Source organism: Conger conger, chromosome 4, assembly GCF_963514075.1.
Source record: "Conger conger chromosome 4, fConCon1.1, whole genome shotgun sequence".
Classification (NCBI taxonomy): Eukaryota; Metazoa; Chordata; class Actinopteri; order Anguilliformes; family Congridae; genus Conger; species Conger conger.
This window is the reverse complement of record NC_083763.1, coordinates 4,744,134-4,768,612: the sequence shown is the minus strand read 5'-3', so window position 1 is coordinate 4,768,612 and position 24,479 is coordinate 4,744,134. Positions and strand designations below refer to the sequence as shown.

At 47.9% G+C, this 24,479-nt stretch overlaps 2 protein-coding genes across 2 annotated transcripts in view; both read left to right on the top strand.

Annotated features, from left to right (window-relative positions):
• The first annotated feature begins 11 nt into the window (after positions 1 to 11).
• LOC133125979 (inaD-like protein) lies at positions 12 to 21,171 on the top strand. Its single transcript, XM_061237741.1, has 10 exons — positions 12 to 409; positions 636 to 680; positions 1,344 to 1,397; positions 1,929 to 2,107; positions 5,568 to 5,777; positions 8,406 to 8,545; positions 10,636 to 10,816; positions 14,766 to 14,894; positions 20,276 to 20,590; positions 21,124 to 21,171. The coding sequence occupies exons 3-10, from the start codon at positions 1,376 to 1,378 to the stop codon at positions 21,169 to 21,171; spliced, it is 1,224 nt and encodes a 407-aa protein (XP_061093725.1). The 5' UTR covers positions 12 to 409; positions 636 to 680; positions 1,344 to 1,375.
• A 753-nt stretch (positions 21,172 to 21,924) lies between these two features.
• Positions 21,925 to 24,479, top strand: part of patj (PATJ crumbs cell polarity complex component) — a 114,752-nt gene continuing 112,197 nt past the window's right edge. The window contains exons 1-3 of the mRNA XM_061237740.1: positions 21,925 to 21,979; positions 23,366 to 23,454; positions 23,801 to 23,944. Coding sequence (XP_061093724.1) covers positions 23,923 to 23,944 — 22 coding nt within the window. The 5' untranslated portion in view covers positions 21,925 to 21,979; positions 23,366 to 23,454; positions 23,801 to 23,922. The remainder of the gene's footprint in view (positions 21,980 to 23,365; positions 23,455 to 23,800; positions 23,945 to 24,479) is intronic.

Below are 24,479 nucleotides of genomic sequence, written 5' to 3'. Positions count from 1 at the left end.
ACAGTTCACTTCTGCTCACGAAACCTGTTCGATTAGCACATTCCCACCTGTAAGAGCTGTTAACTTTACCAGCAACTACCACAAGTACAACTAATCAGGATTCACGGCGTGAATGTTGATTTGTTTATACTCAAGCTAGTTTACTTAAAATAATGGCGATCACTTGATTTGCTTTAGTTTCTTTTCATTTTAGCCATCTAGCTAACGTTAGTGAACAAACAGCTAACGAGCTGTGAAAGTAACCTTGGGTAACTTAGCTAACGTTGACAAACTAAACTAAAATCTGAAAACGATACTGAAGTCTGGTAGCTATCTTATCAACTAGCTAACTTGCTAGACCAGAGTCAAGAATTGCTAGCAGGATTCAAATAGAACAAAGTTTTGCTTTTCAAATCAAGACATGTTCATTGTAAGTCTCAAAGTAACTCTCTAGGTAATGTTAGATTGTTAACGTAATGTTGGATATCTGATGTGCACCTGCTTTTATACCGTGTTGTGTCTGTTGTCTGGTAGCGAACCTAACGTTGAATTAACGGCTTTCTGTTCTTGTACAGTTCGCCATCCAGATGGATGCTTGTGTGAGTTTTCTGTGGTTTCGCCCATTGTTTAGCCGAGTTCTTTACTTCCTGTTTCAGGTGAGGTGCGAACGTCCGCTGCTTTAATAAACTTCCGTCGAACAGGTAAGGAACATTCTTATCGGGAAATCACAGTCTTAAGTTTTAAAAAGTGAACTTGTTAGCTAGTCAGCGAGTTTTATTTGTGTCTTTTGGGTACCTCGTTGGATAACTAATCTGACACCGAAGCAGTAACCAAGCAATCTAACGCGCAAGACATTCAGTGAGCCATATTGTTGAAAAGTTTGGAATTGTTGCCCATTCTGGCTAGTGTTAGCAAGCTAGATTGTCTATTCTGTATATTTTTTAAGCGACAGACTGAGATAATCCGCTGTATGCAGCTTTAGACATTGACTCATTTTACAAACAGTCGTTTCCTAATCATCGGTGTCCTGGGATAGATAATAAAATATCATTGTACCAGAACATAACCCGAAACTGTGTTTAAAGTTGTGTAACACTTGTACACTTACGTTTGTGGACTAGAGGGAAAGCAAGAAAACAAAACTTATTTTCTATATGAGCTCCCAAGTCCCACCTGACGAAATGTGACCAACTTCCTGGAAATCGGTCAGGGAGTTGGTCAACTCGCTAGTTAAGGTGCTCATACTATACATTTGGCACCTGTTGCTTTTCTGTAAATACCGGTAATATTTGGTTAATCGGCAAGATACTTGTTTGTGGGCTATTTCTGTCATTGTCACGTCTTACTCTTTCCTCCTCTTGCAGATTTTGCCTTAATTCACCGTGTTGGAGGGACAATGTATGAGAATGTCCCTGCAGGTGCAGTAGCTGATTTAAATCTCTGTATTATTAATGTAATGTGTTAATTAATGTAGAGTGTTATGTGCTTAGACGTTGTTGAATTATGTAGAAGATATACCATCATTCCATTGCGTACCCATGAAATTAAGCGAGACATTCTGTTCCGTGTGTGTGTGTGTGTGTGTGTGTGTGTGTGTGTGTGTGTATGCATCCATATGTACGACTGTGTTTGTTTGCGTGTCTATTTGCCTGTGTATGTGTGTGCATGCCTGTGTGTGTTTGCGCATGTGTGTGCATGCTTATGTATGACGTATGTGTGTGTACATGTGTATATGTGTGTGTGTTTGTACATGTGTATGTGCGCATGTGTGTACGTGTGTACATGTGTGTGTTTGTACATGTGTGTGTATACATACATGTGTGGGTGTGTGTGTACATTTGTACATGTGTGGGTGTGTGTGTACATTTGTACGTGTGTGGGTGTGTGTGTACATTTGTGTGTGTGTGGGTGTGTGTGTACATTTGTACGTGTGTGTGTGTGTGTTGCAGTCTCGGCGCTGGAGCGGCAGCAGGTTCTGCAGGCTCTGGAGAGGCTCCAGGCCAAGCTGCTGCAGCGGGAGGAGCACACGCACAGTGAGAGGCTGGGAGCCCTGAGGGACGCCCTGCACAGCCCCCTCCTCAGCCACATCCTCACCCTGCAGCACTCCATCAAGCAGCTGCGTGACCAGGTGAGGACGGGATAGGATGCTACGAGCGCACACACACACTCACACTCGCACACGCTCACGCACACGCTCTCACACACACTCATACACGCACACGCTCTCACACATAAACACACTCACTCACACACACACGCACACACACACATTCACACACACTCACACACACTCACACTCACACACTCTCATACTTGCTGACACACATGCTCAAACACGCGCTCTCACACACACACACACACTCACACACACGTTCTCTCACACACACACACCTCTCACACACACGCTCACACACACACATTCTCACACACACTCACACACACATGTTCTCACACACACACACACACACACACGCTCACACACACACACACCTCTCACATACACACACGCTTACACACGTGCTCTCACACACACACACATGCTCACACACGCACGCACAACACGTTCACACACATTCGCCCTGATGGTCCGAGCAGAGGCCAGGGGCTCTGTCCAATGGCTTATTTTTCTCCTCCTGTCTCCGTGTTCTTTGCCTGACCCGGAAATCGAACGAGGGCCGCCATCTTTAAGCTAGTTGTCAGAGTCCAGTGACATTGCACAAAAAGAACATAAAAATGGACAGCAACAGCCCAACTTGGCTCTTCATTTCAATGGTTTTTTTATTGTATTTTTGTGATCAACAAACAATAATAATCATATACAAAACAATAAACGTGACAACCCAAAACCAGAGTTGACATTATCGTTTTTGTGGCTCTAAACAGGAATGTTCTAGTGGGTTGAAATTGCACAAAAAAACCCCAAAAAACTTGAGTGGCCTGGCCCTGGGATTTTCTAACGCTAAAGGACTGAATAGTGTTTACGCCAAAGACCTGTTCTCCCCCAAAACCTCAGGGGTGCCCACACAGTTTAGGACACGTCCCTCTTACTTAACTGAGATTTTCTTCCTCCCAAAGATGCACGTCATTACAACAAAAATGTGTACGTGTACAATGTCTTGTAAAGGCAGATATTATCTTTGATTTTGTGAAATTCTTAAGGATTAAATAACAAAACTACACATTAACTTCATCACTTTTTTTTTTGTGCCGTAGTATGCGGAATCATAATCTTCCAATCGGCGTTTCTGATGCGAACGATAGCTCTTTCTGTGGCCACCTTTTCTTACTCGGCGCTGTTGACTTCCGTGCTGCACACTCATTGGTATTCTGCGGGGGATTTTATTGATGTAAGAGAAAAAAAAAAAAAAAAAAAAAAAGTCTAGAAAATAAACAGTCGGAATGCCAAATTAAGATAATGGCAAAAACTGATGTATGTCTTCATATTGTAAGTGCTAGGAAGGTCAGATGAGTGTCTGTGACTACGTAAGGCAAAAACCTATTGCATATATACAACCGAAGGTGGTGGGCTTCTGCACGGATCTATCAAGCCTTAATATCTACTGTCTTGCTTTGAGTAACTGCCTTGTCTGAGATATATTGATGAAATGGCCGGGAACCTGCGCCGTCAGCCAGGCCTAAATAAGCAGGAGACTGATAAGTTTCCACAATGTCAGTCTAAAGGTCATTAATACATTACCTGTTTGGGACCAGGCAAAGCAGCAGAAAAATCTATCGATTTTTTCTTTTTTTTCTTTCCCCCCCTCCTTCTAAAGGCATTTCTGTTCTTGCTAACTTGTAGCAGTAACCTTTGTTTCACCTACAGAATGCGAGGCGATAGTGATAATTGTGTACAGTTTAAAAATGTGCTTCATAACGGCAGTGTCCGGCATTTGTAGTGGCTTATGCGATCTTTATTTAGTTGTTTTTTTGTTTTTTTGGGTTTTTTTGCACTACTTGCATGCTGGGCATGACTGCAGATTTGGCTGATTAGGAGGTGGAATACCAGCGTGGGCTTTTGCTGGGAGTAATTCATATGTATTCATTTGGAATATGCTTTTATCCAGAGTGTCTCGCAAGGCCGTCGGTTCGGGGTGCGAGTGCTCTCGGTAGTAATGCAGGCAATATGTTATTTTCCGATTAAGCGCGCTTCATTTTTCAAACGGCCAAAAGTGCAGTGACAAGGACGAAACAAAGCGAACACTACGGCCTGAATGCCGCTCTAGCCTGAACACTACGGCCTGAACGCCGCTCTGGCCTGAACGCCGCTCTGGCCTGAACGCCGCTCTGGCCTGAACACTATGGCCTGAATGCTACTCTGGCCTGAACACTACGGCCTGAACGCCGCTCTGGCCTGAACACTACGGCCTGAACACCGCTCTGGCCTGAACACTGCTCTGGCCTGAACACTATGGCCTGAACGCTACTCTGGCCTGAACACTACGGCCTGAACGCCGCTCTGGCCTGAACACTACGGCCTGAACACTGCTCTGGCCTGAACACTACGGCCTGAACGCTGCTCTGGCCTGAACACTATGGCCTGAACGCTACTCTGGCCTGAACACTACGGCCTGAACACTGCTCTGGCCTGAACACTACGGCCTGAACGCCGCTCTGGCCTGAACACTGCTCTGGCCTGAACACTACGGCCTGAACGCCGCTCTGGCCTGAACACTACGGCCTGAACGCCGCTCTGGCCTGAACACTACGGCCTGAACGCTACGGCCTGAACACTGCTCTGGCCTGAACACTACGGCCTGAACGCCGCTCTGGCCTGAACACTACTGCCTGAACGCCGCTCTGGCCTGAACACTACGGCCTGAACGCCACTCTGGCCTGAACACTACGGCCTGAACATCGCTCTGGCCTGAACACTACGGCCTGAACATCGCTCTGGCCTGAACACTACCGCCTGAACGCTGCTCTGGCCGGAGACTCGTAAACCAGGGATACTCAAATCGGGCCCCCAAATCCAAATCCGGCCCTGGTTTTCTCTCCTCCCGGTTAATTAACTGAACAATTAGCACTACTGATTGGCCAGACTGTCTTCACACCTGCCTCTCAGGCAGACCTGCGCTCACATATGATTCATATACTTTTCTGTGCTCTATTGATCTCGCCTGGTGCATTTGGGCCTGCAAGCAGAAGCAGATGGGTGGGGTTTGCACATTTGGGATCATTTCCTTTGTTTCAATACATCAGGCAAGCATAGTCAAATGCAGAAAAGTATTTTAATCCAAAACGACTACTATTTGAACCCAGGTCTGCTCCCAGATAAAAGGAGGGTGGAAAACTATCAGTTCTCAGCCCTTGAGGACCTAGGGTCAGTCTGTAGCCTAGTGCCGAAGGTACATGACTGGGACCCGGAAGTTTGGTGGTTCAAGCCCCAGTGTAACCACAATATCATCCGCTGCTGGGCCCTTAACCCCACATTGGGGGGGGGTGGGGGGGGGGGGGGTGGTGTTGTCTCCTGCTCAGTCTAATCAACTGTAAGTCACTTTGGATAAAAGTATCAAAAAAAATATATATATATATATTATTTGAGGAGCAGGGCTCTAACCCTTCACTCTCTCGTTCCCTGCCCTGCCCAGCTGAACTCCGTGCCCCCGGGGACCAGCAGCGACTTCGGCTTCTCCCGGAAGGGCCAGCTGATCTTCAGCGCCAGCCAGCCCTCCAGCCGGCCCGCCAGCAGCACGCTCGGGCCCGGCTCCGGCTCGCTGGTGTCCAACGGCACCGGCTTCTCCTCCGTCAGTATCTTCTCCTCCGAGCAGCAGCAGCGCTGGATCCAGGCCGCGGCCAAGGTGGGGGGCGGTGGAGCTTCACGCCGTCAATAATTAAAGCGGCGCTTCGTGTCTAATCCCAGTTAACCCTCTGTGGTGTAGAGGCCCGTCCACTCCGAGAACTATAACCATAACGATAACTATAAATATGTAATTTTTAACAACTCGGATGGATGGTGCGGTCCACGCCACAACTACAACGACAGTGATGGACGATGTCGTTGGGATCACCTTTCAGAGCGATTTTTTTTCGAGCTGCGTGAACGAGAAAATGCTGATCAAAATCTCTCCGAATTTACCGGGCGCCACTCTTTACAGAACATCAGTTCATCAGTGTGGATGCTCACATCACTGTTGCCATAGGTACAGTTCTTGGTGTGGGTGTGGCTTAAGACCACAGATATGTGATCAGAATGTTCTTAATTTAACATTCCGATGCTGATGTCATAATGACTGGTGCTGGTGACTGAAAGCAGTGGAGTTCTGGAACGCTGACACTTTTAAAAACCATCAATACATCAAAGCATCAATACAAGTGTATATTTCATATTTCTACCATTCGTTGTCTTTGTTTATTTTTAAGCAAGTTGAAACGTTTTAACGCAGTAATCCTGCTTTGTGGAACAGGCCCCCCCGTCTCATCTACAGCTGAAAGATGACCATGCCTCATAACCCAACTGCTTCTCGTGGCTGCTGATCCATCACAGACAGCATAATAACGTTACAGCATTGCTGCTTCATGTCAGCGAGATTGTGAGGATGTTGTGCTTGCGTGTTGGCTGTGTTACCGGTGTGTTAGCTGGGTTAGCTGCAGTAATGTGTTTGATGGTTAAACTGGGTTACTGGTCACCTGCAGCAACGTGTTTGATGGTTAAACTGGGTTACTGGTCACCTGCAGTAACGTGTTTGATGGTTAAACTGGGTTACTGGTCACCTGCAGTAACGCGTTTGATGGTTAAACTGGCTTACTGGTCACCTGCAGCAACGTGTTTGATGGTTAAACTGGGTTACTGGTCACCTGCAGCAACGTGTTTGATGGTTAAACTGGGTTACTGGTCACCTGCAGCAACGTGTTTGATGGTTAAACTGGGTTACTGGTCACCTGCAGCAACGTGTTTGATGGTTAAACTGGGTCACTGGTCACCTGCAGCAACGTGTTTGATGGTTAAACTGGGTTACTGGTCACCTGCAGTAGCGTGTTTGATGGTTAAACTGGGTTACTGGTCACCTGCAGTAGCGTGTTTGATGGTTAAACTGGGTTACTGGTCACCTGCAGTAGCGTGTTTGATGGTTAGACCGGGTTACTGGTCACCTGCAGCAACGTGTTTGATGGTTAAACTGGGTTACTGGTCACCTGCAGTAGCGTGTTTGATGGTTAAACTGGGTTACTGGTCACCTGCAGTAACGTGTTTGATGGTTAAACTGGGTTACTGGTCACCTGCAGCAACGTGTTTGATGGTTAAACTGGGTTACTGGTCACCTGCAGCAACGTGTTTGATGGTTAAACTGGGTTACTGGTCACCTGCAGGAGCGTGTTTGATGGTTAAACTGGGTTACTGGTCACCTGCAGTAACGTGTTTGATGGTTAAACTGGGTTACTGGTCACCTGCAGCAACGTGTTTGATGGTTAAACTGGGTTACTGGTCACCTGCAGCAACGTGTTTGATGGTTAAACTGGGTTACTGGTCACCTGCAGTAGCGTGTTTGATGGTTAAACTGGGTTACTGGTCACCTGCAGTAACACGTTTGATGGTTAAACTGGGTTACTAGTCACCTGCAGTAGCCTGTTTGATGGTTAAACTGGGTTACTGGTCACCTGCAGTAACACGTTTGATGGTTAAACTGGGTTACTAGTCACCTGCAGTAGCGTGTTTGATGGTTAAACTGGGTTACTGGTCACCTGCAGCAACGTGTTTGATGGTTAAACCGGGTTACTGGTCACCTGCAGCAACGTGTTTGATGGTTAAACTGGGTTACTGGTCACCTGCAGTAGCGTGTTTGATGGTTAAACTGGGTTACTGGTCACCTGCAGCAACGTGTTTGATGGTTAAACTGGGTTACTGGTCACCTGCAGTAACGTGTTTGATGGTTAAACTGGGTTACTGGTCACCTGCAGCAACGTGTTTGATGGTTAAACTGGGTTACTGGTCCCCTGCAGTAGCGTGTTTGATGGTTAAACTGGGTTACTGGTCACCTGCAGCAACGTGTTTGATGGTTAAACTGGGTTACTGGTCACCTGCAGTAGCGTGTTTGATGGTTAAACTGGGTTACTGGTCACCTGCAGTAACGTGTTTGATGGTTAAACTGGGTCACTGGTCACCTGCAGTAGCGTGTTTGATGGTTAAACTGGGTTACTGGTCACCTGCAGCAACGTGTTTGATGGTTAAACTGGGTTACTGGTCACCTGCAGTAGCGTGTTTGATGGTTAAACTGGGTTACTGGTCACCTGCAGCAACGTGTTTGATGGTTAAACTGGGTTACTGGTCACCTGCAGTAGCGTGTTTGATGGTTAAACTGGGTTACTGGTCACCTGCAGTAGCGTGTTTGATGGTTAAACTGGGTTACTGGTCACCTGCAGCAACGTGTTTGATGGTTAAACTGGTCACCTGCAGTAGCATGTTTAATTGAGGCCCATGGCCCTCTCTCCAGGGGCGGCAGACGGAGCGCATCACCCTGCCCAAGCCCGTGTCTGGGGGGCTGGGCTTCAGCGTGGTGGGGCTCAGGCCGGAGGGCGTGGGGGCGCACGGGGTGTTCGTCAGGCAGGTGCAGCCTGGGAGCATCGCCGACAGGTGAGTCAGCTTCTGACAATCTCTCTCTGTCTCTCTCTCTCCCCCCCTTTCTCTGTCTCGTCCTTTCTCTTTCTCTCTCTCTCTCTCTCTCTCTCTCTCTCTCTCCCCCCTCTGCCAATCTCTCTTTCTCTTTCTCTCTGTCTCTCTCCTCTGCCACTCTCTTTCTCCCTCTCCCCCCCTTCCAATCTTTGTCTCTCTCTGTCTCTCCCCCTCTCTCTGCACAGTGTATTCCATCAAGTGCCGTACATGTAAGACTTCTGTGTTTCTCTGTGATATTCTGGAAGGTATCTGTATTTCAGATTGAAGAAAACAAGAGAAAAGTGGTTTACGTATGAAATGGGTTAAAACATCAATCGGCTGGCCATCTGTGCCAAACAGCAGCTGTGTTACAGATGGGCCACCTCTTCAGTGCCTGTCCAATGCTGCCATTGATAATGAGCAATTATAATATGTAAAAACCTGTTTAATCCTGTAGAATCCTTTTTAAAGATTTTCAGTGAAAATAAAAAAGATTGTTCATTGCATCTGGGTGAAATAAAATAACATTAATCCAGTCTTTGATAAACACTCAGGTCATTAGTTGTGAAAGTCAGTTTAAAGGTACAATAGGTAATTTTGGACTTCTAACAGTCAAGAGAGGAATAGCAGCAACAAACGCCTTCAAACCACAACACTGTTTATCCCTCCCCCCTTCTCTGTGAATGCGCTGATGTTGAAACGCCATTGGCTGTGGCAATTAGAACCAATTTTCAACTAATGAGCTTGAATTATTGTACAGTTGTACAATGTTTTGGTACAGAGTGTCGAGCCATCAACTATATATTTTGAAACCCGAATTTAAGGACTATAAACACAGGCAGAGAGTGAGTGAACATGTCAGTGAGCCTTTTTCAACGATAGGGAGGGATTTACAACAGTGTTCAAACCATGTTTTAACACAAAAATCTTACCTATTGTACCTTTAAACTATTAATGTTGGGCCTGACCATTATAAAGCCTATTCCGTCTACAGGACACATAGATTATATCAAGCTGCTAAACTGGTTTTTTTTTTTCCCCTCCCAATTTGTTTTTTCATCCCCTATTGTTTGTAGTGGTTGCTATTTGCAGATGGATTAAATAAACCCGCACACTTGCCATGTCTTAATATAGCGTTTCACATCTTGCGTCTCTGTCCAGGATGATTATCTTTGGCTGGCCACTAAAGTCTTTGGCATTGTATCTTTTTTAAATTTTATTTCAAGTCTCTTTCAAATATTCCACAGAAACCGCTAACACTGAAAGCAGCTGTTTCTGTGACACACTGGAGTTTGTTTTAAATACTTTGTGGTAATTCTGCGGTGGCTGTTGGCAGTGCTTCGCTGTGTGTAAAACTGGCGGAGAGAGCGCTGTTAGCGTTGTCCCGCTAAAACGCTTATTCTCACTGTAGGGCCTGTACTGTCGCTCATAATCACTGTACTTCATTATGAGCAGTAGCTGAGCTGAGCGGGGGCTAAAATGGCACTGCACTGCATTTAAAAGTCTGTCTTAATGAGTGTTTTTGGCTTGTATTTTGTTTTGTTTTTTTTTCAAGCAGAAAATATTACCTTGTTTTAAGATGCTATTTGCTTGACTAGTGTTGGACAAAGTTCTCTTACCGTACTTGATTGGCAAATCTTGTAATGAGTCAAACAGTCTTACCTCATTGGCAATGTTTTTGTCTTATTTTATTAAAAAGTAATAAGAATAAATATTTGTATACCTGACCGTGTAGACCACTGGAGACATGCAAAAGCCAAAAATAAAATAGACACTGTGTCTGTGTGTTTGCAACTTTTATTGATTGTAAAAAAATAAAAAAATAAAAATAAAAAAATAAAAAAAAGACTTTTCTTTCGGACATATCTGTCTCTGACTCTGATGAAGGTATGTCTGAAAGGCAAATGTATTTTTTCAAGCAATAAAAGTTGCAAACACAGCATGAAAAGGGAACAGAAATGAGACTTTTAAGTCCTAATATGAGACTGAAATACTGAAAGTCTTATTTTGTGCTTTGTGCAGTGTGTATGCACGTATGGGCGTAACTGTTTGGGTCTGTTTTTTGTCTGCAGGGACGGGCGGTTGAAGGAGAACGATCAGATCCTGGTCATCAACGGCACGCCATTGGACCAGAGCGTCACCCAATCACAGGCCCTGGCTCAGCTGCAGCAGGCAGAGGATAGGGTGGAGCTGGTGGTGGCTCGGGCTGGCCCCGCCCCCCAGCTCTCAGCCCCGCCCGGCCCCTATCACACGGTGAGAACGGAGGTGGTGAAGGAGGAATAATATCATTTCGCCATTAAAATAAACTGGTCTAGAAGAGTGTTCTGCTGCCCTATGAAGTTGAGAGAATTTGTTCTGCAGTCCACTCTGGCCCCGCCTCAATTGTGATGTCACGGTACCCTTTTTTTTTTTTTTAACTTAAAAAAATCCGCAAGCCAGCTGTTACGGATCAATACAAAGCCAAAGATGGTAAAAGAAAACAATGGTATGGCTATTCTAATTTAGCCTGTAGGTACGCTAAGTTAAGTCTACGGTTCCCCTCTGAGAAAAGACAGAGAAGAAATGTCAAGGCACTGCGCATGTGAACAACTGCAAGATGAATAGCTTTTTTTTTTTTCTCTAGCCTTCCATTCCGTAGCAAACGATCTAGGATGTCCAGCAACTCGTATGCACCCATTAAGAACCGATCAACAGCTCATTGTAAAAACAGTGCTGAGGTCAGCAAAAGAGAATTTACGCGCCGGAGCAATGTAGCCTCTAGGTTCTCAATCTCAAACGCTCTCTCTGGTGAGAGACTTTCACCCACCCCTCAGCACGCTCATGCCAAGGGAATGCTGGGAAATGTAGTTTTTCTGGCGTCGTCGGACACATGGTACTGAGCTGAATGAGCGGGACACTCGGTCGCCCTGTTAGACATGTCCTCATTACCGCCCTGTCAGACTGTTCTTTGTGTTCTCTGTCAATGAGGAGAAATGGGGTCATAGCCGGACCTCCTGGCTTCAAACCGTGTTTGTTTTGGATTCAAATTCCAAGTTTGAGCCTGCAAGGAGATGCAGATGGGCGGGGTTTACACGTTTGGGATCGTTTCATTTGTTCCGGTACATCAGGTGCGGTTCGTCAAATGCAGAAGTGTATTTGAATCCAACACAAACACTATTTTGAACCCAGGCCTGGACTGGAATTTCATCTTGTGGTGGAATACCTGAAGCACTACACTACAATTAGTATTAAAAAATTGAATGTGAAGAACGCCTGAGAACTGTCCTTTGGGAATGTGTTACTAGTAAGTACTGAGGTTTAAGTTCACTTCTGCCTATCAATGGTGGAATATGCAAGCCTTGCTAATCAGGTGAATTTAGTTGGTGGCACTGAGGTGCAGTACCGTATACGACCACTAGATGGCCATCGGAGTAGTCCCAGCCAATGAGCAGCATCTGCTCAGTTCTGGTTTGATATAGTACCTAATGTAAATATGTCCGTGCATACTCCTTTCTTTTTCTTTTTTTGGTCAAACTCATGTGTTTCTTTTCTATTTTCTGTTTTATTTAGCCCAATCTTGTCATTTTTATATCCTTGGCTGGACGCCACGCCCGGAATATCAACTCAGCTGTGCTTTTGTTGTAGTCTCCTGGCGTTTCTCGTCAGGTCAGGTTTAATGGAGCCGTGCGTATAAAGTCTGAGTTTAATTTTATTAGCGTTTCCCAGCTTAGCTCTCTGTCAGTGAAGGGCAGCTCTCAATGCAGGAAGAGAAAAAAAAACAAGGTCTAGTCTCGTTAATTATGATGCCAGAGTAATTATTTACTTGGCAGGCTTTTGTGTCCAATTAGAATTTTGACTCTTTACCAAACTGTCTGTAAGAAAATAAAAAAGTAAAAAAAAAAAAAAAAAAAAAAAGAAGAAGATTATGGACTCAATCTGTGTGATTGTGCATTCGGCGCATGCATTGAGACGTCTGAAAACGTGACGGACGAGACAGCGGGGTGTGTGTCGCTCTCCGGTCCGTCTGCAACGGTCCAGCTGACGCAACCGCGGGCTAACGGGACTCCGGCGCCTGTCAATCACGGCAGAGAGGTCGCGGGGTCGCCGTCTTCACAGAGAGCCGGCCCCTCCTCAGAGACCCGCGCCTCCAGCCCCCCCCCCCCCCCCTGAGTAAACCTCTCCCCCGTTCTGCGGAAATCTGTCCGCACACCGAGAAAAGCTGAAAAAATATTTATCTCGTTAAGTGCGCTTTTTTTTTTTTTTCTCCCCCTCACGCGCCCCCGAGATTCCCTGCCTTAAATGGCGTCCTGCTCGGCTCTGCTGCTCTCGTACACTCCCCCCCCGCCTGCTACGCCTACCTCTACGCCCGGTATTCCTGCGGAACGTCGTCTCCACAGCCTTTTTAAAAAAACATCTTTAATCCTAATTATAGAGCGGAGCGGTTTCGCCCGCGTTCGGAGCGAGGCGGCTCCCGGGGACGCACGCTCCGTGAGGGCCGGGCTGTAGACGGGGCCCGGGGCCCGGGGCCGGCTCCCAGCCTCATATCCTCTCTGAGAAACCCAGCTCAGCGATTTCAGCTCTGCTCCGCCCTCCTGAGATGGCTTTCTCATTAAACATCTGCACACCTTTTGTGTGTTTTTTTTTTTAGAGGAAGCGTGTTATTTATTTCAGTCCCATGCCGTTTCCGCCCGTTAAAGTGATATAATGAAGCTATTAATGGCGAACCGGCCTTAAATACAGGATTATTTGATTCTCGAACGCACAGCGTTTGTTTATGTACTCATGTATGCGGGGAGTCAGGTGTCTTATCGAGGCCTCTTCGCCCTCCAGCGATAAGCTTAATTGCCCCTTCCTAATTCCCAGCCCTCACCTTCTTTCTGATGACTCCATTTTGCGATACAGCGTTATTTGGCCATCGTCTTCTCCCAGACGTTTACCGGCTCCTTGCTCTCTGGCCTGCAGGAGCGTGCAGGTACCACCCCTGACGTGCAGTTAGAGGGACACTGGGCTCTGAAACGCCGCGTACGTGCGTGTGTGTATCGCTGACTCGGCGTTTCAGTTTTCGGGGGGGTGAGTGTCTGTGAGGGCGTTTTGCCGTTTCGCGTCTCGAGGGGCCAGACCGCTTGATTTGATGGGCCGGGCGGGCGGCTGAGGAAGTCGCCCGTCAGATAAGCGCGGTAATAAGGGGAAATGGATGTTCTTATTGCCGGCCGTTAATAAAAAAAGCCAAGGAGACTTGGGCGATTAGCTCTGTTGGGGGGGGGGGGGGGGTTCCGTGTGATCGCTGAGTTAGTGGCGCTATAAAAACTCGACCCGTCGGGATTCCCGCGACCCCGACGTTGATGGATGGCGTGCGGTTCTGACCCGAAAAGCCGGCCGTTTAATATTTTTGAGGACCGTAACTCCGGGACGGCGCGCCCTTCCTTGCCGCGGCTTCGCTCCCCTCTCGGACGTGCGTGCCCTCGGCCGGCTGCGATGATGGATAGGGCCCGACCCGGGACCGCCCTCGCGGGACGGCCCCCGGGGTGGGGCGGCGACGGCGTTTATGGGGAACATTATTTGTGTCCGACAGCCTCCCCTCTCTCTCCGTCAGACGAGACCCGGCCGTATTTCTGAGACGGGGGCGGTGTTGGTGCGGACGCGTGGGTGATTGACGGCTTGGTGCAGAGGAGTGACTGATGTGTGCTGACTCTCTCTCTCTCTCTCCCTCCTCTCTCTGTCTCCCTCTCTCCCTCTATCTCTTCCTCCCTCTCTGTCTCCCTCTCTCCCTCTATCTCTCCCTCCCGCTCTCTCTCTATCTCCCTCTCTCGCTCTCTCTCTATCTCCCTCTCTCTCTCTTTCTCTCTCCCCCTCTCTCTTTCTCCTCTCTCTCTCCCTCTCTCCTCTATCCTCTCTCTCTCCCCCTCTCTCTTTCCCTCTCCATATCCCTCTCATCTCTCTCTGTCTCTGTCTCTCTGTCTCTCTGTCTCTCTCTCTCCCTCTCTGTCTCTCTCTCTCCCTCTCTCCCTCTCTCCCTCTGTCCCTCTGTCCCTCTGTCCCTCTGTCTCTGTCTCTCTCTCCCTCTCTGTCTCTCTCTCTCCCTCTCTCTCTCTCTCTCTCTCTCTCTCCCCTCTTTCCCTCTCTCACTCCCTCCCTCTCTCTCTGTCTCTCCCTCCCTCTCCCCCTCTCTCTCTCTCTCCCTCCCTCCCTCCCTCCCTCCCTCTCTCTCCCTCTCCCTCTCCAGGAGCAGTGGGGGCGCGTGGAGGAGATCGAGCTGGTCAATGACGGGTCCGGTCTGGGGTTCGGCATCGTGGGGGGCAGGGCCACCGGGGTGGTGGTCCGCACCCTGGTACCGGGCAGCGTGGCCGACAGGGTCTGTATTCACCACTGTTCATTACATTACAGTACATTACCCTACATTACAGTACATTACCCTACATTACATTACATTACACTACATTACAGTACATTACAGTACATTACTCTACATTACAGTACATTACAGTACATTACCCTACATTACATTACATTACCCTACATTACAGTACATTACACTACATTACAGTACATTACACTACATTACAGTACATTACAGTACATTACAGTACATTACTCTACATTACAGTACATTACAGTACATTACTCTACATTACAGTACATTACCCTGCATTACAGTACATTACTCTACATTACAGTACATTACAGTACATTACTCTACATTACAGTACATTACCCTGCATTACATTACATTACATTACATTACATTACATTACCCAACATTACAGTACATTACCCAACATTACATTACATTACCCAACATTACAGTACATTACCCTACATTACATTACATTACCCAACATTACAGTACATTACATTACCCTAGATTACAGTACATTACCCTGCATTACATTACCCAACATTACAGTACATTACCCTACATTACAGTACATTACCCTACATTACAGTACATTACCCTACATTACAGTACATTACAGTGCATTACTCTACATTACAGTACATTACCCTACATTACAGTACATTACCCTACATTACAGTACATTACCCTACATTACAGTACATTACCCTACATTACAGTACATTACATATTATCTTTCTGACGCTTATCCAAAGTGACTTACACTTGATTAGACTAATCAGGGGACAATCCTCCCAGGAGCAACGTAGGGTTAAGGGCCTTGCTCAAGGGCCCAACAGCTGCACTGGTCTCATTGTGACTACACTGGGGCTTGAACCACCAACCTTGCGGGACCCAGTCATGTACCTTGGCCACTAGGCTACAGGCTGCATTACATTACATTACATTCTGGGTCTTATCCAGTGACATACAACAAAGTGCATTGCCATAATCAGGATTCCACGTGCTTGAAGTGACCACATAGACTGATCTGCAGTGTCTAAGTTCTGTTGAGAACAAACAAGCCCAAGTTAAACCTCCCTTCTCTGGAAGTTCTCCTGTTTTCAGGCCCACCCACACCAAGAACTATAACGATCACGATAAATATAAATGTATAGTTTTAAAATCGAAATAGTCACTGGTCTTTAACTTTTAAAGATGCACTCATTTTTTTTACTGTTTTTGAATTGAATTATGATTATGGATTATGTTCTTCCTTTTTTTTAAGTTACGACTATTCATTCAGTAAGATTGGCATTTAGGTTTTACAGTGTGTAAATGTCAATATAACTGAAAGACCATTTTTATGAAAGTCTATAACCTTTAAAATCTGTTAGCCAAAAATTACAGCATAGGATCACAAGTATAACCAGTTTTTTTTGTTTATGTTTCTTCAAGGAAATAAAATAACTGATAGATTATGACTTACAAGCTTATTGCCATAGTCATCGCCATATAAGTACAGACCTTTGGGGTGTTTCAGCCATTTGAAGGAGAACGTGCCAAATCTATTTGAATCCTAATCTGTTCAGATTAATCTTTCAATGTGGACTGATAAGGCTCTGGCATTTCCAGGAATGTGCAGTGTGATATTTGGGACTTGGTCAGTTTAAAAGGATGACATTTGCTTTAAGGAGTGCGTTGTGGGTAAGTCATGTCACACGGTCAGTAAGTCAGCCGACACTAAGCCCACGTACCTTTCCCCCATATGACCGACGGTTTAATATCTGCACCATGACGCTTTCTGTCCTGTGATCCCGTCTCTCTGTGATCCTCTCTGCCTCCCCCGTCTGAATAGCGTGAGAACGTACACGGGCAGGGAGGACGGGTCATTCCCCTTTAAACATAAGTGAACATTGAAAATGTCCCTCTGAATAATAACTATTCTGAAGACGAGAACATTTAACTCAAATTTGGAGTGGAATATTTGTCGAATGTGTGAAGATCCAGCAAAAGCCAGGATCTTCTGTTCTGTCGGTTCTTGCCACTATGTTAGGTTTTTTTTTTAATCCATATTTATTAGAAAATGTCAGCGGCCGTTCCACATGGAAGCAGGCCTGGGTCAGATACGTAACTGTTTTGGATTCAATTACTTTTCTAGGCTTTATTGAGCTTGTCTGGTGTATTGGAACCTATGAAACGCTTTCAAAAAGTGCAGACCCCACCTTCTGGTCCTCTTGGTTGGCTCAGTTGCACCAGGTGAGATCAATCGAGCACAGACAAGTATTGAATTCAAAACAATTACGTGTTTGACCCAGGTCTGCACTGAAGATGAGAACATTTCATTCAAATTTGGAATAGAATATTTGTGAAATGTGTGTATAAACACACATATGACATAGGTTTCGGCCTTCCTGCTAAACCGAAGTTTACCCCTGCAAAAAGAACGCAATTGGCAGGAGTTTCTGTTCTGCCATCTCTTTTGACACTACATCCGTTTTTGTAATCCACCTCCGTAATAAATGTCCCCAGAAAGAGCCGGCTGGTCGAGTGAAATGAATTCAGGAAGTGAGCTTGGACAAAGCTCTGCTTTAAAGTGCTTTACGTTTGTGCCGTTGTGTCTGGGAGCAGAAGTGACCAGTCTAAGTGGATTACCCTGGTGTAGCTGTGCTCCAGGGCCAGCTTCCACAGAGATCCTCCTCAGAAGTCCAGTAACAGAGAGGTGCAGGATGGATTTACCCTCCTCAGAGGTCCAGTAACAGAGAGGTGCAGGATGGATTTACCCTCCTCAGAAGTCCAGTAACAGAGAGGTGCAGGATGGATTTACCCTCCTCAGAAGTCCAGTAACAGAGAGGTGCAGGATGGATTTACCCTCCTCAGAAGTCCAGTAACAGAGAGGTGCAGGATGGATTTACCCTCCTCAGAGGTCCAGTAACAGAGAGGTGCAGGATGGATTTACCCTCCTCAGAAGTCCAGTAACAGAGAAGTGCAGGATGGATTTACCCTCCTCAGAAGTCCAGTAACAGAGAGGTGCAGGATGGATTTACCCTCCTCAGAAGTCCAGTAACAGAGAGGTGCAGGATGGATTTACCCTCCTCAGACGTCCAGTAACAGAGAGGTGCAGGATGGATTTACCCTCCTCAGACGTCCAGTAACAGAGAGGTGCAGGATGGATTTACCCTCCTCAGAAGTCCAGTAACAGAGAGGTGCAGGATGGATTTACCCTCCTCAGAGGTCCAGTAACAGAGAGGTGCAGGATGGATTTACCCTCCTCAGAAGTCCAGTAACAGAGAGGTGCAGGATGGATTTACCCTCCTCAGAAGTCCAGTAACAGAGAGGTGCAGGATGGATTTACCCTCCTCAGAAGTCCAGTAACAGAGAGGTGCAGGATGGATTTACCCTCCTCAGAAGTCCAGTAACAGAGAGGTGCAGGATGGATTTACCCTCCTCAGAGTTGCAGTAACAGAGAGGTGCAGGATGGATTTACCCTCCTCAGAGGTCCAGTAACAGGTGCAGGATGGATTTACCCTCCTCAGAAGTCCAGTAACAGAGAGGTGCAGGATGGATTTACCCTCCTCAGACGTCCAGTAACAGAGAGGTGCAGGATGGATTTACCCTCCTCAGACGTCCAGTAACAGAGAGGTGCAGGATGGATTTACCCTCCTCAGAAGTCCAGTAACAGAGAGGTGCAGGATGGATTTACCCTCCTCAGAAGTCCAGTAACAGAGAGGTGCAGGATGGATTTACCCTCCGCAGTGACGGGGCCTGTGTGTACTGTTACACTTCAGCCCTTTTCCCCTTCAGTCTTTCTTCTATTCTTCTCTTCTCTTGTCCTTTCTTTTTTTGTGTTTGGATAGCGGTCCCCTTTTCAAGGCCGCAGTTAACACAGGAATTTGGCATTCGATTGTTAAAACTAAAAAAAACCTAAAAAACCCAAAAGAAAACGGCCTCGTTTGATGTCAGATTTAACCTCTTGAAAATTGTGTTATCCAGGAGGAATCTGGATTGAAACGGTGTCCCGTTTTGAACCCCCCCCTGCCCCACGCACAGACTCCCCCCCTCAGTCGAATGTCCAAAGCCGGGGCGAGCACAACAGAGCCCTCCTTGTTGAAAAGGCGCTGGGCGCTTCACACATCACTGGATCTTATGCTCCAAAAAAGCTGTCAAAATCGCCCCTTTGTTATCTCTGGCATTTTCCGTTTCCACGTCTAATGGCGGCCGCCTCTGAGGCACAATACCGCCGCGCGGCTTCAGTGCGCCCCCCCGCTGGCCCGCGCGCGCGGGAGGGGGGGCCGGGGGGGCCGAGGGGGGATTCCTGCGCCAGACGACACTCCCAACCCCTTTCATGTCCGTTCTTTTGCCCCCTTCTTCTTCTCTTTCTCCGACAAAGGCTACATTTCATCTCCCATCTTCTGCGTATTATGATTTCTTCCCCCCCTCCCTCTCTCCCTCCCTCCCTCCCTCTTCTTTTTCCAGCCCAAAGTGTGCTCTGCTTGATCTTCAGGGTTGGGGCGGGGCGGAGCAGGGCGGGGGGGGGGGGGACATCCTCCAGCGGGGTCCGCACAAGTGACACGTGAAACGCGTTTGGTCACGGTGACCGGAGGCGCTTCGTGGGGGACGGCTCTTGCCGTGCCGGTAATCTCTTTCGGTTTCCGGGCCCGGCCGGAGAGGGCCTGTGCTTGTTTTCCGGGGTTCTTCCGCCTCGTTCCGGGGTTTTTGGTAGCTGTGGAAGTCGAAATGCTCCCCATCTTGAGTCCGTATGTCTGAAATGATGTGATCGAGAGGATTGCAATGCATTGTGGGAGACTGCTCTGGTAACCTATGCCCAAATAAGGGCCTTGTGTGTGCGCCCCTGGTTGAAGTACGTGACCTGTGTCAGTTATTGGCTACACCTGTTGTTTTTGTACTACTGTCTGAAGATGCAGTTGCGTCGAAACACATCGGTTTTGAAACGTTAAAGGGCCCATTTTGGATCTGTGGGCAACAGGCCTTTTCCTTTTGAGACCTAGTGCAGGCTACTGCAGCTTGGCTGTGGGGCAGCATGTAGACTAGTGGCTAAGGTGTTTGACTGAGACCCGGAAGGTTGGTGGTTCAAGCCCCAGGGTAACCACAATAAGATCTGTGTAGCTGTTGAGCCTTTGAGCTAGGCCCTAAACCCCACATTGCTCCTGGTGGCATCGTCTAAACAACTGTAAATCGCTTAATCAGGTAAATAGCTGTGATTATAAACAGTCACGCTCGGTGCATTACATTACATTACATTACATTGTTGGCATTTGGCAGACACTCTTACCCAGAGCGACGTACAGTTGATTAGACTTAACCACTACGCTACAGGCCGCCTCTGCCCCCCTCCCTCCACTTCACTGATGCCCCCCCCCTCTCTTTGCCCCGCCCAGGACGGTCGGCTACGGACCGGAGACCACATCCTGTGCATCGGCGACACCCCCACGCAGGGATTGGCCAGCGATCAGGTGGTGCGCGTGCTGCAGGGGTGTGGCAGCCGCGTGCGCATGCTGGTGGCCCGGGACCCGCTGGGGGACCCCCAGCCCGCCCCGGCCCCCCCGCCGGCCCCCGCCTCCGGCCCCGTCTCCGTCCTGCCCCACCTGGCCCCCGTCTCCGCCCTGACCCCCCCGCCGGCCCCCCCTGCGACCGGGCCCGTCGCCTCCCTGCCCTCCCTCCCCCCGGTACCGCCCCGCCGGGCCGGCACGACCGTAAGCACCAGAACCGAACCGCAGGCTTGGACATCGTGTTCACTCTTACTCAAAACTAGGGACCGTTTAGCTTTTTGGCAATCCTAAGCAGTAGGCACACTTTAGCGCGGCAGGTATTTGCTCTGACCGTGCCCTACACCGCCTGATTCCAGTAATTGGCTTATTATCTGAACCAAGCAGGTAAAATAATGGGTGAAATCAGGTGGTATAGGGCACAGGGGGGAGCGAATACCTGCAGACTCTGGAGTTGAGTTGAGTAGCGCTGCTTTAGTGGGAGGAAAAGGCGAGCAATGCTGGGCTTAATGGCCTGTTCTTGTCGCTATGCTATGCTATATGTTATGCTTTCCTATGCAATGCTACTTCATTGATCGATTAAAGCGAATGATTCAAGTTTAAGGTCTAGTTAGCCCACATCACCTGGTTTCCAGGATCAAAAAAGCTTGCCGATATAAAATGGGAAAAGAAACACCAGCAGAGTCCTCCTTGTGAGGTTTTAATGCTCTGTAATACGTATTTGTCCCTCCGGCCCCTAGAGGGCGCTGGTGGTCATGGAGCATATACGGAAGTGTGTTGGAGAGTGACAGCACTTGCAGTGTGACAGTGGTTAATAGCAGGGAAGCATGGATTTATGTGTTGATTCACTTAACCTTTTAAAAACGTACTTCATTGTCTGAGTCATCATTCTATAGCTTTACCGGGCCTGGCATGCAGATGGGGGAGGTGGTTTGATGGGAATCTCTCTGTGTGTGTTTTTTGCAGTCTATTATACTAGGGGGTAGTCAACCCTGGTCCTGGAGCGTCAGTGGTATTTCTGCTTGATCCACAAGAGTTGGGTGATATAGAGCGGGGGTTGCCCTACTGCATGTACCATGGAGGGCCCTAGAGTATGCAGGTTTTAATTTCAACGATGACTACTCCTGCTGATTTCACTACTTAGTTCCCTCCTGTCTGGTTGAAGGCGTGTTAATTGGTGAAATCAGCAGTGTAGTGATTGGTTGGAATGAAAATCTCCATAATCTCGGACCTCCATGGCATGCGATTGGGCACCTCAGATTTTCGAACTCGAGAACAATATCCTGAGCCTGATTTGAACAGCTGAATACCTCCAGAACATAGTTATGTGTTCATGAAGCCTAATAATTAATCTAATTATGCAGATATAATGTTGTGTGGAGGGAAAATCAGGAACATTCTGGCACTCCAGACCAGGGTTGAATACCCGGTACAGAACGGCAGATTTGGTGTTTCTCGTGTGCGTGATGTTGTTCGCCTCCATTTTGTGGTGCAGCCGAATCTTGAGGGGTACGAGATCCACGAGGTGTCGCTGAGAAGAAGGAGGCCAGAGCCTGGGGATCTCCATCGTGGGCTACAACGCGCTGTCCAGCGAGAGTGAGAACCTCAAACCCACCTCAAACCCACCTCAAACCCCCCTCAAACTCACCTCAAACTCACCTCAAACCACCTCAAACCCACCTCAAACCCACCTCAAACCCACCTCAACCCACCTCAAACCCACCTCAAATCCACCTCAAACCACCTCAAACCCACCTTATACCCACCTCAAATCCACCTCAAACCCACCTTATACCCACCTTATACCCACCTTATACCCACCTTATACCCACCTTATACCCACCTTTTACCCACCTCAAACCCACCTCAAACCACCTCAAACCCACCTCAAACCCACCTCAAACCCACCTCAAACCCACCTCAAACCCGCCTCAAACCCGCCTCAAACCCACCTCAAATCCACCTTATACCCACCTTATACCCACCTTATACCCACCTTATACCCACCTCAAACCGACCTCAAACCGACCTCAAACCGACCTCAAACCGACCTCAAATCCACCTCAAATCACCTTATACTCACCTCAAACTCACCTCAAACTCACCTCAAACTCACCTCAAACTCACCTCAAACCCACCTCAAACCCACCTCGTACCCACCTCAAACCCACCTCGTACCCACCTCAAACTCACCTCAAACTCACCTCAAACTCACCTCAAACTCACCTCAAACCCACCTCAAACCCACCTCAAACCACACTTAGAGACACGCTGAAATCAAATTCACTTTCAAAAATTCCTCCTCAATTTAGTCAGTTCTTCATAACCATACGAGCACGTCATGGTAAATGGTAAATGGTTGGCATTCATATAGCGCCTTTATCAAAAGCGCTGTACAATTGATGCTTCTCATTCACCCATTCTTACACACACTCACACACCAATGGCAATTGGCTACCAAGCAAGGCACCAACCAGCCCGTCAGGAGCATTTGGGGGTTAGGTGTCTTGCTCAGGGACACTTCGACACACCAGGGCGGGAATCGAACCGGCAACCCTCTGACTGCCAGACGACTGCTCTTACCACCTGAGCCAATGTCGCCCCATCATGAATGATATATTCCTGGGTATGGGAGTACTGGAGTATTCGTGGTGGAGATGTAGTATCATGGTTAAGGAACCTGGGTGTTTACATTGACTCCACTAATACTCCAGGGCAACCTCTCTGTTTGCCAAAGTTCCCAAGGTGTATTCTCCCACCTCCCCATTCCACAGATCAGGAATCATTTTCCGGAGCTTCTGTGTTTATTGAGTACGGTGCCGTGTGATGTTTTAATTCCCAAATTAAACTATAGCGAATTAATTTCGAGCGGTTGATTGAGTGACGGAGTAACGTCTCCTCGACGTGTCGCGCTGTAAAGGGTCACTGGGTTAATGCTGGCTTTCTTCCCCCGCTAAGCCGTCGTGTCCTGCATGGTTTCAGACACTGTGGGAGTCTTCGTGAAGTACGTGGTGCCGGGCAGTGCCGCGGAGCAGTGCGGGAATATCAAGGTCCACGACAGGATAATAGCGGTGAGACTGTTATCACTTTTTAATGAGCTTTACCTCAATTAGCCCCGCACGCTGCCGCGTGAACCGTGCGGACAGAAGATGCTTACACGGGGAGGGGGACGGGGTAGAAAGGCGACGGTCTGTGAGGTTGAAGAAAACTTTCTACTCGCTTCGCTAAGATTTAGCCGTCATGACGAGACGCCTTGCTGACTGTTAAAGCGGCCTTTTGCTAACGGCGACGTTCGGAAGTTCCTCTCCCATACAGGAGGTAGAGGCTCCTTCTACAGGTCCGTCAGCTTTTGTGACCGGTTTGCTTAAGTACCTTGTGTGACCTACGTGGTGAACTTTGACCTTTGACCCCTGGCAGCTGGACGGGGTCAGCCTCCACGGGTTCACCAATCAGGAGGTGCTGCAGGTGATGAAGCAGACGGGGCAGACGGTCAACCTCACCGTGGTGAGGAAGATGGCCGCCAAGTCCAAGCCACTGCGATGGAGAGATCTCTGGACAAAGGTAAGCACTCTCCCTGGCTTCCTGTGACCTTTCACCTTTAACCTTTCTTACCCGCCTAACACGAAACGTTCTCACAGCGTTGCGGTCATGTCGTGGCAATGTCATAACATCGACGAAACGTTCCATAACGCTGTGAGAACGTCTTTGTGTTCGCCGGCTTTGTTTCTCATCCGACGTGTTTCAGTACGGAACTGAACCGAACCGGTTCGAGGCGTCTCTGAGCCACTGAGCGTCACTGTTTCAGTGCCGACACTTCGTTCGGCTTCGAGCGCATTTTGCTTGGAATGGAACCTGCCATAACTGCCCCCTTTCCTCCCCAATCACGCTGGCTTTAAGTAGGCCTGTTTGCACAGATCAGTTATACGGCCGGTGTGGAATTTAGGGGCGGCGCGCGGCGAAGTCGGGGAGTAATTCAGCCGTGGGATTTATTTCCTGCATATAACTTTGTCTTTTTCATTATTTGAGGGGGAAGAACGGGAGACGGCGTTTTTTTACGCCCAATTAGCGCCGGCCGCGTTCTCGTAAAATAATCGCC

What these genes read in the sequence shown, in the direction of transcription:
- LOC133125979 (XM_061237741.1), top strand. Translation starts at nt 1,376, where the DNA reads ATGTATGAGAATGTCCCTGCAG. An exon ending in CCTGGGAGCATCGCCGACAG is followed by an intron (nt 8,546 to 10,635) that starts GTGAGTCAGCTT and finishes TTTTGTCTGCAG; the next exon opens with GGACGGGCGGTTGAAGGAGA. An exon ending in CGCCCGGCCCCTATCACACG is followed by an intron (nt 10,817 to 14,765) that starts GTGAGAACGGAG and finishes CTCCCTCTCCAG; the next exon opens with GAGCAGTGGGGGCGCGTGGA.